The 17,981-nt window shown below is 48.3% G+C and overlaps 1 protein-coding gene and 1 non-coding gene across 2 annotated transcripts in view; both read left to right on the forward strand.

Moving 5' to 3' along the window:
• Positions 1 to 571: 571 nt before the first annotated feature.
• On the forward strand, positions 572 to 759 carry LOC135889080 (U2 spliceosomal RNA). Its single transcript, XR_010561921.1, has one exon. It is a non-coding gene; the product is annotated as a U2 spliceosomal RNA (small nuclear RNA).
• Positions 760 to 3,341: 2,582 nt separating this feature from the next.
• The window catches only part of AARS1 (alanyl-tRNA synthetase 1), a 45,171-nt gene continuing 30,531 nt past the window's right edge, over positions 3,342 to 17,981 (forward strand). The window contains exons 1-7 of the mRNA XM_065416339.1: positions 3,342 to 3,402; positions 5,335 to 5,498; positions 6,383 to 6,571; positions 8,244 to 8,389; positions 12,267 to 12,458; positions 13,418 to 13,562; positions 15,994 to 16,139. Coding sequence (XP_065272411.1) covers positions 5,355 to 5,498; positions 6,383 to 6,571; positions 8,244 to 8,389; positions 12,267 to 12,458; positions 13,418 to 13,562; positions 15,994 to 16,139 — 962 coding nt within the window. The 5' untranslated portion in view covers positions 3,342 to 3,402; positions 5,335 to 5,354. The remainder of the gene's footprint in view (positions 3,403 to 5,334; positions 5,499 to 6,382; positions 6,572 to 8,243; positions 8,390 to 12,266; positions 12,459 to 13,417; positions 13,563 to 15,993; positions 16,140 to 17,981) is intronic.

Genomic DNA, 17,981 nt, shown 5'->3' on the forward strand with positions numbered 1-17,981 from the left:
TCTTTTGGCTAAGATGGTCTTGAGATTTTTTTCACTTCAAGGTCCCAGAAACAAAGGCAAGGTTTTCATCTCGAGGCCAAAAGACCAAAACATCAAGACACTTGATCACGGCCTTGGATAGGCCAAGAGACTACCTACACTTGTTGACCAGAGCTCAAAGAGCCGAGATTTACACAGAGCATGTCACTGGCTATTACCAATACTGAGAGTGAGCTGGTGTGATTTTGTTCACCCACAAGGGGGAAAGGACCTGTAAACCTTCCCTGTTGGACTTTGTTCCCTGACCCCACCCAACCAACCAAACTGAACCCCATCATGTGAGGGTTACCCATCCCCATTACCTGGCCCACTTAATTATATAGCCATGACTGCCTGTACTTTTTGTATGAGTGATATACCCTCACTGCTTACTGACTGTATCTTGATCCCACCCACCGTATACCCCCCCCATTGGGGACATTACAGACTGTATATGTTATGCGCTGCCCAAATACCAAAACACTAGCATCCCCCCTATACTCTGTATGTTACCTCTGGTGACCAATCACTGATGCTTCAAACTCTCTGTACCATTTATTTTTTAATATTTTCTAATAAAATTTTAAATCTGTTCTTATCAGTTTAATATCTGATATGTCCTCTATCTGAGGACTATATATTAAATGGATTTTTGGAACAGGGAGATGGAATAGGAGCTTGCTCCATTCACTCCACGCATTGACCTGGTATTGCAGTACTTCCAGGAACGGTGCACCTCCCCTCGGGGAGACTATTGTGGTTAAAAAATAGAATCAGTTGAATTTGTTACACCAATACTGACTTGAACTCTAAATATATACTATGGGTGACATACCCAAGATGATTTATTTGCTGACACTCTGGGTCTATGCATGTATCTTGTGAACCTTGTAACCGATACTTGTAATCTCTCTTAACTCAAGCCTGACCCCAGATGTATAGTACCTTCCTTCTTAATTTCTGTAAACTTGATTTCAATGCTCCTCTGCCATGTACATTGGCCAAACCAGACAGTCTCTACACAAAAGAATAGAGACACAAATCAGACAGCAAGAATTTTAAAATTCAAAAACCAGTAGGAGAGCACTTCAATCTCCCTGGACACTCAATAACGGACTTAAAAAAGTGGCCATTCTTCAAAACAGATCTTTCGAGCTACACAGAGTTCTTCTTCAGGTCTGAAAAGGTACTAACAGTGTCACAGCTAAACACTAGATCTAACAGATAGTTTAGCACAAGTAGCACATATTCAAGGGGACCATTCAAGGTGAAGTAGCCCATTAACTCCCTTGTAATCCCAGGACAAACGGGGAGATTAGTGGGTTGCAGGTTGTTGTAATTAATCATAAATCCAGTATCTTTATGAAGATCATGATTTTTAATGTCTTGCCTAAATAAAGACTGGGAGTGGCTGGGTCACTACAAAAAGTAATTTTTCCTCTTGTTGGGGGCCACTAGGCATAGCTACCAGGTAACTCGGGAGAGCGGAAGGCCAAAGTGTCGATGAAGCTCTTTTGCTCTGGGTCTATCTGAACCCCCAAACCCCATCTTGTGAACTCTCACCTACTTCTGTGTTCACTGCTTACAGGCTTTGTAGCAAGCTGAAGCAGAAATGTAAGGGTCAGCTTTTCTAGCAGGCAGACTGCTGTAAACAGGCCTTGCAAGGCCAAAAGATAAGCAGGCGTATGGGAACTTTTCTAATTGTAACTGCTAGAGAAGGGAGGGGTGGGAGGTGTAAGAGGGAGTAACAGACAAAGGCTTACACAGAAACTGCTTGAAGTATAAAAGGTAAAAGTTATTTGTATTTGTTGCACTGGATTTGAGACATGCTGGTCTCCTAGTGCCATTTCAGAGCTCTGAAATAAACTTGGCTTGCTTTCTCCCCTCGGTGTCTTTATTGGTGCCAAGCACACCGGGCGACGGACCATTTGAAGTCCGCCTCGAGCACTTGGGCGGTAACACTCTGATACTCACACTTTTCAGAATAAGTTTCTCTAACAAGGTTGATTTTGTATTGTTTCTTTTAAGCAGAGCCTTAAATAGTTTTATTCTGAAATCTTTAGAAAAGATGGGAGTTGCCTTACCAAGTGGTGGGTATGTGTGTGTCAGTGCTAACGAGGCCAATTCAATCAGGGTGGAGGTGGCCCATTCCAACAGTTGACAAGAAGGTGTATCAACAGAGGAAAAATTACTTTTTGTAGTGACCCAGCCACTCCCAGTCTTTATTCTCTGCACGTTGCCCCTAGCATAACTTCCTGTGAGTGATGTATCTGAATAAAGACATTGTCCCTCAGTAACGGGGACTTTAAAGTTGGTTGTCTGTGAGTAAATGGAACATATAATGAGGCTATATATATACACACACACACATAGGGCATGAAAAGGTGGGAGTTGTCTTACCAACTCTTAGCATATGTTCCATTCTATGCATCTGATGAAGTGGGCTGCAGCTCACGAAAGCTTATTCTCAAATAAATGTGTTAATCTCTAAGGTGTCACAAGTACTCCTGTTCTTTTTGCGGATACAGACTAACACGGCTACTACTCTGAAGAAGGGAAAGTAGCTGAAATTCTTCTCTAGTGGATCGTATTTACTCACAGACAACCTACTTTAACTTCCCCGTTACTGAGGGACAATGTCTTGATTCTCTGCTCGTTGCCCCTAGTGTAACTTCCTGTGAGTGATGGATCTGAATATTTGAATACTGATATTTCAATGGTACTGGTCCATGGATTCACCCCCCGTTGGGATCCTGGCATGATTTTTGGCGGGTGACTCTGTTCTGCTCTCCCATCACTCTCTGGCTTGCCGAAGGTCCTTCGTTCCTTGCGACACCCGTCCCGTTCCCTGCTGTCTCTTGTCTAACCACGACACGGACACCCTGGCCGGGGCTGACAGCGTCCCCCACAGGGACACCAGAACTCGAGACGCTGGGCAGGGACAGCGCACTCAGGGCAGTTTGCTGGTGGGGCTGGGAAACGAATTAACCCCAACTGAGGAGACGGGCCCGATAGCTGAACGGTTGGCGAGACTGTAGGGCCCGAGGGGCCCGCCTCAGGGGGAGCGCGTGGACCCCGCCGGGGCCTGAAACGCCACCCCTCGCTCTCAGCAGGCCCCGCCCAGCGCGAAGCTAAGATGGCGGCCCTCTGTCCCCTCCCCCACAAGAGGCCGTTTCACTGCCGTTGCATCAGCCGCCTCACCGCCCCTTCCCCGTGACGTCACAAACTCGCCGCCCCAGGGCCCCGCGGGTGACTGTCAGCGGTACAGACCAATCGCTGGCCGGCGCCCGCGCCTAGGGTGGTGTGGGGGCGGGGGGGAGGTTGCAGCGGGTTAGGTTGCGCGGCGAGGCGCAGTGGTGCTGCTGGTGGCGGTGCGGGAAAGAGGTAAAGACCGGCAGGCCCGGGGGGGGGCTGGCTCTGGGGGTGGGGGAGGGGAGACCGGACTGGGCTACATCGTGCCGGCAGGGAGCAGGACCCCCCCCCGATTACCACGGTGCCCCCGTTTCCTGAGCCATTTTCCCAGCATCCCCTGGGGTTGGTGCTCTAGGGCCGCAGCCGCAGGGGATGCTGGGAGTCTGGCTCAGGGTGGCGGGGTCTGGGGGCTCCCTGGGAGCGTGGGCTGGGGAGTCGTGCCACGTGGGCGCAGGGGTGGGAGCCCCACGTCACGTCGGAAGGGCTGGGGAGACCTGCCGCGGGGCGGGGACGCGGGACCTCCTGGCATACAGGGAGCATGTCTTAGTGCTGCCCAGGGCGTGGCTCCGGTAGGACCCTGTCCATGGCAGTCTGGAGTAGAGCTGAGCCTATAATATTTTAAACCAGATCTCCCAAATGTCAGGCCCTGTGGTAAACGTAAAGGCCGTATTGGGTCTGACCAATGGTCTTCTCGTAGTAGCCAGTGCCAGGTGCTTTGGGGTTGTTTCCCTGTTTGTAGTTGTTTGGGGTCTTGTTGCATCATCTTAGCCCTGCTTAACATGGCATAGCCCGTTTTCCATCTGCATATGCTGTGAGGGGTATTGGTTAGAACAGGGGACTGGAAGTCAGGACTCCTGGGTTCAATTCTTTGCTCTGCGTGTGACCTTTGGCCAAGTTGCTAAATGGGTGGTTCTTGCCAAAATCCTCACTCTGGGAGAAGTGAAAAAGCCTGACAGCTAAAATGCCAGTAGGGGTTTTAGTGCACTTCAAAAATGATCTTTTTTTTTTTTTTTTAAATGTAGCTTTTTCCCCTCGCTTCCAACCCCGGCCTCCTCTTTCTTGCTCAGAGAGAGTCAGAGCGGCTGCTGCTCTAATGACTTGAGTGGTGGACAGGCAGAGTCTCTGCTCCGTCTCCTGTTTGTGAAAATGGGACACCTTTTTCTCTCTCAATTCCTCTGGAGGGTTCCAGAATGGACTCCAAGACTCAGCTCCTCTAAGCTATTTAGACATCGAATGGGAGCTAGGTGCCGACATGCCTTTGTGAATCTGGGCCTGGGTGGAAATGGTGAAGGGTGTTGCACTGACAATCATGCTGCTGGTTCCTTTGCTACTCCTGTGGCTCTGGAGAAGCAGCCAGAAAGAAGCCATTCAGACCCCTTTCCTACTTCTGCCTGCTGTGTCCAGGCAGCTGAAGTAGACCTTGCTTATCAGTTCTCCCATACACACTTTCAGGGACTGCAGCGTGTGAAGCGGGGAGCAGCCAGTGCTCTCTGGGGAGAAGGGCTGGTAGTCCATTTGCTGTAGGATAGTGATGATTGGTGCAGGATCCTTAAGTCCCGATTTCCTTTCATCCTGGTGTTTAGGGTTTCTTTAAACTATAACAATCTGTTCCCTTTTTTCTTGCTAAGTGAATTACTGAATTGCCAGCCCTAACTCGGGGTTTGTAGAGCATGCAATGATCACTTAAAATCCATTTTCTGTCTATTGTATTTGCAAGGCAATGTGATCCTTGTTGGATGGCATTCATGAGCCACAGCATAGAGTCACCAGTACTGCAGGTCTTTGTGTCTGTGACTCAGGGCCCCTCCCCAGAGGAGCCAGGCTTAATGGTTTGGTATCCACCACACAAGTTTGGAGGGGATGTTTTGCCTTAAAGCTGTGGAATCTGTGATCCTTTAGACCAGTACCATGTATGGCACAGTGAGTCTCTCACATCACTCCTGGGAAACAAGTGAGACTAGAAATTAACATCTGAAAATTCTAACTTTCATGAGACCCAGACAAAAGAATTGGGTGAATTACATCCCAGTTGCCCCTTCCCCAGGATCCTTATTCATGACTGTCCCATTAAACTGAGCAGAATGTGTCCTTCGCCCATCTGCGTTCTCTTTTTTCTTTTGCCAGCTTTGCGTGGTGATCTCAGGATGGAAACTACACTGTCAGCTAGGCAGATCCGGCAAAAGTTCATTGATTTCTTCAAGGAGCACCAGCACACCTATGTCCACTCATCTGCGACTATCCCCTTGGACGATCCTACGCTGCTCTTTGCCAATGCTGGCATGAATCAGGTAGGACTCTCTCCCAGGACTGTGTGACTTTGGTACTTGTCCTGTGCTTTCTGCCGGAGCAAAGAACTGAGGGGGTGCTTAGCCGTGTGTATTGTGGGTAGTACTTATCACACTGAAATTCATTCTGGTGAGATATAATGGGCCTGAATTGCTCCAACAGTTCCCCTGTCAGGCCCCTGGCTGTGGGCTCCCAGTGCTGTGCTGTGATGATGCTAGATAAGATGTCCCTGGACTCTGGAGGGCCCGGCGCAGGGCATCCCTGGCTGGGAATGGAGTCTGGCCATGGCACCCGGGGGATGTACTAAATCATCACATCCCTGGGCAGCTTTTCTCCACAATGATTCTGCTAAGCCGTGGTTGGTGTTTAAAGCCTCCCTCCCTCCCCATACGGAATCCTTGGTGGAGGTGCAGACAGCTCCCTGCTCCTCAGGGGAGTCTTGCTCACACACAGAGGGCTCGTCAGAGACATTTCCGTTCTGTGCACCAGGCAGCATTTTCCTCATTCCCATTCTGTCATTGCGTCTCTAGGGCCTGATCCAAGAACCCAGGCAGTCAGGACAAGACTACAGGCGCTTAGCACCAAGCAAACAAATCCTGTTTTTAAAAAAACATTGGTAGTCTTTTATTTGAATGGGGGGGGGGGGGCATAATTGCCCTCCTTGGCACAGACAGGTGGATGCGGCACCCCTGGGAGTCCACCAGTACTGCTCCTGGTTTGGCAGGAGTGATGGAAAGGTGTCCTAGTGTGGTGGAGTGGCGACCTCAGCATTTCTAAATACACGCATCGGGCATGTTCTTATTGGCCCACATATACTGACCCACAGAGTGCTCGCTGCCTAGGTGAGTTCTTAAGTTTAAATCATCTTGTTGCTATTTCCTCCCAGTTCAAACCCATTTTCCTCAATACCCTTGATCCCTCCCACCCCATGGCTAAACTGACCAGAGCCGCCAATACCCAGAAGTGCATCCGAGCTGGGGGCAAACACAACGACCTGGATGATGTGGGGAAAGACGTCTACCACCACACCTTCTTTGAGATGCTGGGGTCCTGGTCATTTGGAGATTACTTCAAGGTAAGCTTCAAGGTCAATGGGGATCTGGAATCTAAGCGGAGCTTTCATGAAGTTTAAGGCCAGAAGGGACCATCAGATCATCTAGTCTGACCTTCAGGTCACTAAACTTCACCCAAATACCTCTACATTGAGCCAAATGACCTCAGTTAAACCAGTCCTTGGGAGGCTAACACAAGGACTGTTGTGTGCTGCAGGCAGAGAATGGGAGTGACTGAGATGCCACTAATGCCCATGTTCCCTGTGATGGCAGGGAACTGATTAGGTTGGTTATGCCTGTTAGAGGGCTGGTTAAAGGTCCCAGCCAATCTGACCTGAGGGAAGATTCCTTCCCGACCCCAAATCTGGTGATCAATTAGCCCCTGAGCATGGTAGTAAGATGCATAAGTCAGTCGCCTAAGACAGAAAATTCTGTATACCACCTCACAGCAGTGGGGCCATTGATTTGATAGAAAGTAAAAATGCAAAAACGAAGAACAACGTATCTGAGCATCGGATAGTAAAGCACTTGGGACTCTTATGGGTGGAAAAAGCCCATAGCTGCCTACCTGCCTCCCAGGGATGTTGAGAGGATTAATTAGCTAACGTTTGTAAAGCACTTCGGATGTGAAAAGCTCTCTGTAGAATTGTTCTTGTCTGTCTAATCTCTGTACTTTTATGACCTCTTACACGGCACTATCTGAACATCTTGTTAGCACTACAGCAGCGTGACCAACATTCATTCTTATAACAATAGGGAATCAATAAAAAATACAAATAAACCAGTACTTTTAAATTGGATTAAAGTCTCCTGGTCCAGTGGGCTACGAAAGGCAAAGCAAATCCTTGTATCAGGCTTTTAGCGTCTAGGCAGGCTATCATCCAGAACGATCATTTTCCAGTGCACTTTCTGCAGCCCTTCATTTGTAGGTGACTCAGACTGCAGGCGTTAGAACTTTGGAGGCAGGGTTCCAGCGGATGTTCTGGGTGCAAGACGGCGTTAGTGAGAAGGACTTGCTGAGGAGATAGGAGCATAAAATGGGGAAGTGTGATGTCCTTGCAAGTGGCTTAGTTCAAGAGTTAATACTGTGCCAAGGAACTTCATGAAGCTGATCAAAGTGCAGCAAGGTGATTAAAATAACAGTCGAACCAAAAATCAACGAGGAAAGAGAGAATCACAGTGGAACCTGCTAAGTGTTAATTTTTTATTCTTTGGCTGATTGTATGAAGCCATCCAGGGAACCCTCAGTTTGTTGATGTATGGGGATTTCCTGGCCCCTGCAAATATTGGCCTGCCTGTTTCAGCTGTCGTTAGCTAAAGCACTCCGGTTCTTGAGCTTATTTGCTATCTAAAAGTCTGAGACTTCAGCTCATTTCAGGTTCTGAGGGGCAGGTGTTTGGCAGAGCTGGCAGTTCAAAGGGGTACTTGCAGTGGGTCTAGAGAGAGGGGCAATCCATTGTGTAGGTTCCAGGCCTCAATTCTTTTGCACGCAATGGAGTCAGTGAGAGGATGTTTCATGTGTTCTGTGTTCCCTGTGCTTCCTATTCAGTTTACTTTAGACTTGTGATGTGCAAAGCCTATTCTGAGGCATTACAGTTTGTGCCTTCAACCCCTGCCTGCTCTGGGTTGGGCTGTGTTGTATGGGTAAGAAGATCTGTTTGCTTTTCCTCACTCACCTTGTCTTTCCTGGTGCAGGAACTGGCTTGTAAACTGGCTCTGGACCTTCTCACCGACGAGTTCGGCATCCCCATTGAAAGACTCTATGTCACTTACTTTGGTGGCAACGAGGCAGCCGGATTAGAGCCAGACCTTGAGTGCAAACAGATCTGGCGGGATTTGGGGTAAGGGCATTTAAAAATATAACTGTTCTTATGAAAACAGTGCTGGTGATAGGTGCAGGCCTGGCAGCCTTGGCACCTGGAGTCCCTTGTTTGCCCATGCCATGGTTGAGGCAGAATAAGCTTCACATTGTCTCACCAGTGAGCCAAACCACACCCTAAAGGGACAGCCTGATGGGGTGAGAAATAATTCACTCCCCACAGCCCAGTCAGTCTTTGACCTCCCTGCTGAGATGACTCACGTGACACTGATGCTCCGTGGTCTGGCTGCCTGTTGGTTTCCAGATGGAGTTAAAGGTGTAGGCTGCGATCGGTAAAGCCCTAAACGGCCTGGGATGCGTCTGCCTGACAGAGCACTCCTGCGCCATCCTGCTGCAGTAGTGCTCAGCAAAAACGTTCGAAGTGGAATTGCTTTGGCTTGCCAGAATGGGAGCTGCTGACGTGGTGTTCTCCACAAGGAGCCTGTGACTTGGGGATTGCTTTCCTCTTGGGCTGAAATAGTCTGGAGCTGCTGATTTCCAGGGCATGCTGCAAAATCTGTCTTTTCAAATGGGTGTTTGGAACGGGAGCAGGCTGGGGAAATTTGAGGGGAAGGGAAGTTTCCATTTAGTGATGATTTAATTTACTGCCATTTACAAGAGCTGAGATCTGCTGCTGCTTTGTTCTGTCGTCCCAGATTGGATTTTCAGTGGCACCTGAGCCTGGGCGATGACAGAGATTGAAACAAGTAAAACATTGTGTCAAGTATCCGGGGGAGCCGTGTTAGTCGGTATCCACAAAAACAACAAGGAGTCTGGTGGCCCCTTAAAGACAAACAGATTTATTTGGGCATAAGCTTTCGTGGGTAAAAACCTCACTTCTTCGGATGCATAGAGTGAAAGTTACAGATGCAGGCATTATATACTGACACATGACACCCTATACCGGAAACCTACTGACCGCTATACGTACCTACATGCCTCCAGCTTCCATCCAAGACACATCACATGATCCATTGTCTACAGCCAAGCCCTAAGATGCAACCGAATTTGCTCCAACCCCTCAGACAGAGACAAACACCTACAAGATCTTTATCAAGCATTCGTAAAACTACAACACCCACCTGGGGAAGTGAGGAAACAGATTGACAGAGCAAGACGGGTACCCAGAAATCACCTACTACAGGACAGGCCCAACAAGGACAATAACAGAACACCACTGGCCATCACATACAGCCCCCAGCTAAAACCTCTCCAGCGCATTATCCACGATCTACAACCTATCCTGGAAAATGATCCCTCACTCTCGCAGACCTTGGGAGGCAGGCCAGTCCTCGCTTGCAGACAACCCCCCAACCTGAAGCAAATACTCACCAGCAACTACACACCACACCACAGAAACACCAACCCAGGAACCAATCCCTGTAGCAAACCTCGTTGCCTACTCTGTCCCCATATCTACTCTGGCGACACCATCAGAGGACCCAACCACATCAGCCACACCATCAAGGGCTCATTCACCTGCACATCCACTAATGTTATATATGCCATCATGTGCCAGCAATGCCCCTCTGCCATGTACATTGGCCAAACCGGACAGTCCCTCCGCAAAAGAATAAATGGACACAAATCGGACATCAGGAATGGTAACATACATAAACCAGTAAGTGAACACTTCAATCTCCCTGGTCATTCTATTACAGATTTAAAAGTCACTATCATTGAACAAAAAAACTTCAGAAACAGACTTCAAAGAGAAACAGCAGAACTAAAATTCATTTGCAAATTCAACACCATTAATCTGGGCTTGAATAGGGACTGGGAGTGGCTGGCTCATTACAGAAGCAGCTTTGCCTCTCCTGGAATTGACACCTCCTCATCTATTATTGGGAGTGGACTACATCCACCCTGATTGAATTGGCCCTGTCAACACTGGTTCTCCACTTGCGAAGTAACTCCCTGCTCTTCATGTGTCAGTATATAATTCCTGCATCTGTAACTTGCACTCTATGCATCTGAAGAAGTGAGGTTTTTACCCACGAAAGCTTATGCCCAAATAAATCTGTTAGTCTTTAAAGTAAAACATTGACCCTGCCTAACCATGCAACCCTTGCCAGCTAGGAAGTGGGATCTCTGGGATTGTAGATGCACCTGTGAAGGCTGAATCCCTTCAGCACAGGATTACTGGACAGACTCAGGACATGCAAATTCTCTTCCATCAGCAAGAGTGGGCCATTGCCGTGAAAGAATTAACCTTATACCAGGGTGAATAAAAATCAATGATTTATCAAAAAAATCCGATTTTTTTTTTTAAATGCTTTTTGAGGGGAAAAACCTATCTAAAGATAGTTTTAATTAAGATACATTATAGCTTAAAGAGATCTCATCACGGAATAGGGATTATAAATCCTAATTTTATAGTATGAGACAATATATTCATGTCATGTTTAAGAAAAGTTTTGTAAATGAGTTCCAATAGTTCATGGATTGGGGACCCAATCTTATGGGGTTCCAGGGGCTGCTGTATAGATTATTTAAATTAATCTTTCTATCTACCCAATGGGACTCAGTGCTCAGTCTAGAAGATACCATCAGAGGTGCTTAGTTTTGCAGTTCTCAAATGTGGATTTGTCTCTCCAGAGAGAACATGCTTGTTAACAGCAAAAATGTTTTTAAAGACATAAATAAATAATATATAGAGGTGAGAAATAGCAGACCTCAACCCTATTGTCCCTCTGCAAATTTGTGTACGCGGAGTCAATCCCTTCCCTCTCTCTAAAAGTGAAAAGTTTCAAAAAGTCGAATGAATAGAAGATTGTTGGGGGCGGAATAGATTTGGACAAGGAGAAGAAGTCTGGAGATAAATTTGAGAAGGGAGGGACAAGCAGTAGAAACAAAAGTGAAACTGTTTGAGCAGTATATTCCAGAAGTCTTGAGGCCTTTCTGAGTGTAGCCTTCATTGATTTGAGATCTACCATACCATTCTCTCACTAGAAGGGAAAACCTATAATGACAGCAGGCCGTAAGACACCCAGTTTGGGAATATTTTAATGAAGTTCCTCTACCTGTGAAGAATATGTATTAAGGTTATAACAACCAACAAGAATGTACTTTTATGTAGAAATCCATGATTAAATCGAGTCTTCCTGACTAGTGATTTAAATCATCCCTGCCTTATACCACTGAAATGGAATCAGAAACCACATGGAAACCCATTTATGACCATGCTCAAGATACATTGCTGGCTGAAATCCCATATACTTTGCAGTGGGAACAGCGGGAGTATTTACTTCACACGGCATTTTATTTTAAGGAAATGCAGCATGTCTTATTTGGCAATGGACACACATCAGTGGGTCTTCCCCGTGGCAGCATATCACAGATCATGTTCTCTGGGTGGCAGAACCATAAAGCCAAGTGCTTTGAGGTGACACTCGTTATAAAAAGGGAGTGATTGAGGTGCATCCCGTTGTAGCTTTGTTTAAATAGAGCCTGGGCATTCTACACAGAAGAAAACCTCTAATGAAGCCTAACCAAGGCCAGTGGCCAGCTGCAGCCTTCAGGGCCTTGTCCCTGAGGACAGAAGGTTGTAAAAAATTGATCACTTTCAGTTCTAAAAGCACATGGTGGCACCTTAAAAATATTCTCCGTGCAACAGGCCTCTCCCCAGGAGAGATGAGCTTCTTGTGAATGTGTCAGTTTGGGTGGGGGGCTAGGATGGGAAGTCCAACTGGTAGGTGGTAGAAAGCAGGATCTCAGCTGGGTCTCTCTCAAAAGCCTGTGGGCTCTTCCAACCCATTCAATGAGTTTTAACGAGTAAAAGGTGGTTTCTTTGTTTGCCCCTGAATTGGGGGAGGTCTTGCTCTCACCTCTCTAATTTAACGGGCACTTTCCTGGTACAGACTGGCTGAGTGCAAGATCCTGCCTGGCAGCATGAAGGATAACTTCTGGGAAATGGGAGACACAGGCCCCTGTGGCCCCTGCAGTGAGATTCATTATGACCGGATTGGGGACAGGGATGCCTCGCACCTCGTCAATCAAGATGACCCCAATGTCTTGGAGATCTGGAACCTGGTGTTCATACAGTTTAACAGGTGAGCCAAGAGCCTGCCCCCTCCACACATGTCTTGTTTGATGGAGAATGAGCACTTCGCTCTAGTAAAAAGACAGCTCTGGAAAGCCTCCACCCTCCAGTGTGAACTGTTCTCGCCAACGCCACAGCTGGCTTCTGAGCTGCCCCCGATGGGTGTGGGGGGAATAGGGTGAAATTGTGAAATTTGGGATTTAGGAGGAGGGAGGTTGTAGTTCATCTGCTGTTACCTCCCACTGTTTTTCCCTGTGTAACACCTATGCCCCGTGACTAGCTCCCGCCACTGCTGTGCCTCATCAGGCACAGGGGGCCCCATTAAAACTCCTCTTTCTTCACCCTCCACACCCCAGCAGCTAAGCTGCACTCCCAGCGCCCCATGTCACTTGGTACAGCGTATTTTGTGTGTTAACCATCCTCCCCAAGCAGCCATTGGGAGCAAATAACCAAGCCCAGCTACTGAGTGGAAAGGACTGTCGTGGAGCAGTGAGAGCAGAATGTGGCAGCACAGCTGCTCGGAGGCTCTGCAAGCTGCCTGTCATTCAGTGAGAGTCCTTCAGACCGAACACCGGGCTCACGTCTGTGCCATCTCCCATCACAGCCCCTGATCAGTGGGGTTGAGGCTGCTGACCTCTCCCTCGTTCTAGCTCTGGAAGGAGGGCCATTCCGCCACTGGCCTGTGACTTTGGAATGCTCCCCCTACCCCCATATACAGGAGGCAGCCTGTGGACACTTATTCAGCCCATTTTTCTGGGGTGAGGGAGGATTTGTTTATGCTGGTTCTAGTTTGCTCTTGAGTGTCTTGTTAATTACCCTCTTATTAAGGCTCCCAGGGGCCCATGTGTATGTCTGCCTCATAAGACCAATGGGATCGTTTAAAGTTATGTGGGGATGAGGGAAGAAATGGCAACCCCCCTGCAGCAACCCGTTCAACGACTGTTTGTCTTTCTCCCTGGGGTTGGGCAGAGAGGCTGACGGGACCCTGAAACCTCTTCCCAAGAAGAACATTGATACTGGGTTGGGTCTGGAAAGGCTGGTGTCTGTGCTGCAAAACAAGATGTCCAACTATGACACTGATCTCTTCATCCCCTACTTTGAAGCCATCCAGAAGGTACAGATCCGTGACTGGACCATTGAACCTGATCAAAATGTATCTGCTTCCCCTGTTATGCATAGCCTCATAGGTGTGCATGGCACCGTGCGGTCAGGGAAGCTGTCCCAGAGGATGGGACCATGGTGACTTCCTAGCAGCTGTGAGAACGACCTATCATGAACCTAAAAGCGCTTGGCTTGCAGATTTGTACCTTGGCAAGGGTAGAAGACTAGACTATTCCGTAGCTGCTGCTTTAGGAGTGAATCTGGGGAGAGCATGTGAGATGTGCTGACCATGAACCGCTTGGTCGTCTTTGAAAGTAGGAGACACCGCCCGCCCCTCTATAGCTGCCTTCCTTTTGCAAGCTTTCTAACTGCACTAAGAGATTTTCAGAGCCCTAGAAAGCCTGACTCAAAGGGACTTCCATTTTAAACAAACGGACCTGATCAGTAGGCTTGAGATGGCACAGCTCCGTGTTCAGGGCCAAGCTCCATTTGTCATGCTCTGGGCCAGCAGAGGCTGGGAACTTTGCAGAAGCAGCATGGGAAACGGTGGGGGCGAAAGATCTCTCTGGCTTTAAGATTAAGCTTGATAAGTTTATGGAGGGGATGGTTTGATGGGATAACGTGATTTTAGTCAATAGGTCAATAACGTGCCATCGCAGGTAATTAGTATCAGTGGTCAATGCGGGTCTGGCTGGAGAATCTTGCCCGCATGCTCGGGGTTCTGCTGATCGCCATATTTGGGGTCGGGAAGGAATTTTCCTCCAGGGTAGATTGGCAAAGGCCCTGGAGGTTTTTCACCTTCCTCCGCAGCATGGGGCAGGGGTCGCTGGCTGGAGGATTCTCTGCGACTTGAAGTCTTCAAATCATGATTTGGGGACTTCAACAGCTGAGTCAAGGGAGAGAATTATTCCAGGAGTGGGTGGGTCAGCTTTTGTGGCCTGCATCATGCGGGAGGTCAGACTAGATGATCATATTGGTCCCTTCTGACCTTAAAGTCTATGAGTCTATGTCCCTCCTTTGGGAGTCTTGGTGGAGAGGGTGCCCCACCTCTCCTTTTGATTACTCCCCTCGACCCTGTCTAAGCACTGGGGGAAGTCTCATTGTGCTCTGGAGGGTGCCGCGTCCAGCTCTCCTCAACTGGAAAGACGGGTGGACCCAGTGTGGGGATCTAGGTGGTGAAACTAGGTCCAAAGCCAAACTTCAGCAGCCAGTCACCTGCCTTACTTAAAACCCCCTGCTCCAAGGCTTGCCGGACTATGTAGCTTGACTTTTATAATCCATCTCTGTTAGGTAAGTGGCATATGCTGGCCTGCTGGGTGGTGTCTGAAAGGTGTGCAGCAGAAGAGGGTGGATTTATGCTCCTTTTTGATGGATACATAAAGCCTGAAAAGATTTTTTTCAAAAAGAGTTGTTTTTCTGCTTGCTTTTCTCATTCGGAATATCCCATGTGATCATCTTGATTTTGCTGGAAGACTCTGAATTGTGGATTGTGAGCAATCTTAGCCCTTGGGGTGGGGGTGAGGGGTGTTGAATCTTTAACAAAGACCTCCTTTCTCCTGAACGTTTCTCAAACGTTGGAATTGACTAGATGTTAACACATGGGTTTCACAGTCTGATAAAAATCCCTTCCCCAGTAGGCTTTCACTTACTGGGGGTTTCTGATATCCTCATCCTACCAGTCTTCCAGTCATCCACAGAGTCCTTTCTGCAAATGAGTTGACAGGATCAATATTTCGAATATTAAAAAAAACAGTCAGAAAAGCTGCATTTTGGGGGCTTGTTCCTGAAAAGCCTTCCCAGGTCATCTCCATCGACCATAAAGAAACAAAGAGAGGGCCACAAACACGTTTCTCTTTGCAGGTCGCCTTTAAGGCGGCTTTCCCTGAACACTGTCTGGCTTTGTCAGTGAAGGAAGAAGCCAGGCCCTGAAAGCAGCAACAGAGCGTGGTAAATAGAATGGGGACTGCAGTGAAACTGCTTGGGGGAAAGACTTGTTGGCTGTATTGGTTATGCCTGGCTGGAGTCTGTGACCCAACATAGCAAAACCAGCCGTGTCCCTGCCCCAGCTGTCACTCCAAATCCAGTCACTGCCTTCGCTGACCTGGGCTCTGTCTGAATGCTGGCACCAAGCAGTTTCACTTTGCGTGTGCCCTTCTGATCAGGGAGAGCTGAGCTTGGCTCCTTCCAGAGCCACTCGACCTCTATTCCTGGGGGGGTAAGGGGGACAGCGAGGTAACCTCCTCCCATCCAGAGGAGTGTGCTGCCTCCATAACATTCCCAGCCTCTACTGGCCCTGAGCAAGAAGAGCAAGGCCAGCCCTGGACTTGGGTCATCCAAGCCATGCTGCCGAGCAGAGCCATGTCTCTAACCATATGTGTGTGTCTCTCTCTAATCAGACAAGACAGCAAGGTTCTCCATACCCACTGTCTCCTCTCTCTGCCTAGGGCACTGGGGCCAGGCCGTACACAGGGAAGGTTGGTGCTGAGGATGTAGACGGTATAGACATGGCATACCGAGTCCTGGCAGACCACGCCCGAACTATCACCGTGGCTCTTGCTGATGGAGGGAGACCTGACAACACTGGCAGAGGGTAAGAGTGCATGTGGCACAACTGTGCATTACTGAACCGGGGAGGAAGCCGGAGTGACGTTACTGCGGGGGGGGGGGTGTCCAGAGGCTGCGGTTCAGTCCTGGCGATGATGAAATTCCACCATTTAGAGGCAGGTGAAACTTACAGCCATTGACATCTTGATCTTGGAAACAGAGGTGGTGTGATGTCCCCCTCTGCTTTGGGTGCAGTGAGGGTCTTCTCACTCCTTTGGGCATCTGGAGATCCCGCATTTGAACCACCTCCACATGCAAGGCCCTGTTTCCTTGTAACTGAGAAGGCTGGAAGGGATCAATAGCAGGGCTTGGAGCCAGGCTTATTGTGGTTTGGGTAAGTGCTGTGCAGACTTTCCACCCAGTGCTGCCAGTGCATGTCGGTCCTGAGCTTCAGCTCTGCCCCTGCTATTCCAGCTCTGGGCTTGCCACACACACGCTTCAGCCAATGTTCCTCACTGCTGACGTGCAGCTGCTCCACAGGGAGGCAGTTCCCAAGCTGTAAGAATGTAAATATATGAATAGGGCTATACTGCAGGCCTCTGTGTCAAGTAAAGGAGATTGAGTGAGTGCAGTGTTGAGAGATCAGAGGTAGCAAAATCGAACAACATGGTAGTAATTGGAGACCCCCACTAACCATGTAAAATGGTCAAATGTTCCAACTTGGCCCCATTGGGTCAGCTAGTTCTAGGGCACAAGAAGAGAGGTCATTCTTAACTCGGCTTTAAGTGAACGCACAGGCACCAGTTCAAGAAGGGAGAGTAGTTGAGCCACTCTTAACAGTGACCACAATATCATTTAGTGTTGATATCCAAGGGGCGGGTAGGCTACAGAAAGGGACACAGCATCATTAACCTTTAGAAAGGGAGATTTCAGTAAAATGTGAAGGTTAGTCAAAAAGGCCCCAAAGCTAAAAATAAAGGAGGTAAACTTCATGGATGGATCAACCCTAGAAAGGGACCTGGGTGTCAAAGCAATGAGATTTAGGATGTCAGGAATGGGGTGGAGAATAACACTGAAAGTAGTAAAATGCCTTGATGTAAATGAAAGGTGTGGCCTTCTCTGACCACATCTCTAGTTCTGCAATAAGATAGGGTGACCAGTGACAGACAAGAGTGATGAGAATGATCAATGGCCTGGAAAAACTCTCATGTGACGAGTGATTGAAAAACTGGGATTGTTACCTGAGCAAAGAGAGAGAGAAAAGGGGACGCAGTAGAAGTATGGAAAATACTGACTGTTCTAGAGAAGGTAGATCCAAAAGTTCTGGTGTCTGTGTCTCATAACACAAGAACAAGGGGACATTGAATAAAATTAAAAGGAAGAAAATTCAAAACTAATAGAAGGAAATATTTTCCTACGCAGTGCATAATTAGACTGTGGAACTCATGAACACAGGAAGTCTGTGAGGCCAAGAATTTAGCAAGATTCAAAAAGGCATTGGACACTTATACAGATATCAAGAATAGCCAGAGCGATCATAATTACTGATCCCAACATTTTGGGACGGGATGTGAAACCTTATGCTGCTGGGCGGAAGCTAGGCTGTAACTAATAGAGGGCAGATTATCTCACATCTATTACTATAGGGTTTTTACACCTTCCTCTGATGGACCTAGGCTCTGATGCAGCCTAGCACATGTTCGTGTCTCTCACAGCTGTGCTGATGCCCCTCAGTCCTGACACCTAGCCCCTCTGCTGTTCTAGTCCTGCTTCCCACACTCTTCCAGCGCACCTCATCTCCCACCCACAGGTGCTGAGGGCATGGATTCCAAAACTAGGTGGGAGGAGCTGAGGAAGAGGCCCTCAGTCGCATTGCCCATGGTTAGCT

The sequence above is a fragment of the Emys orbicularis genome, chromosome 14 (assembly GCF_028017835.1).
Source record: "Emys orbicularis isolate rEmyOrb1 chromosome 14, rEmyOrb1.hap1, whole genome shotgun sequence".
Taxonomy (NCBI): Eukaryota; Metazoa; Chordata; order Testudines; family Emydidae; genus Emys; species Emys orbicularis.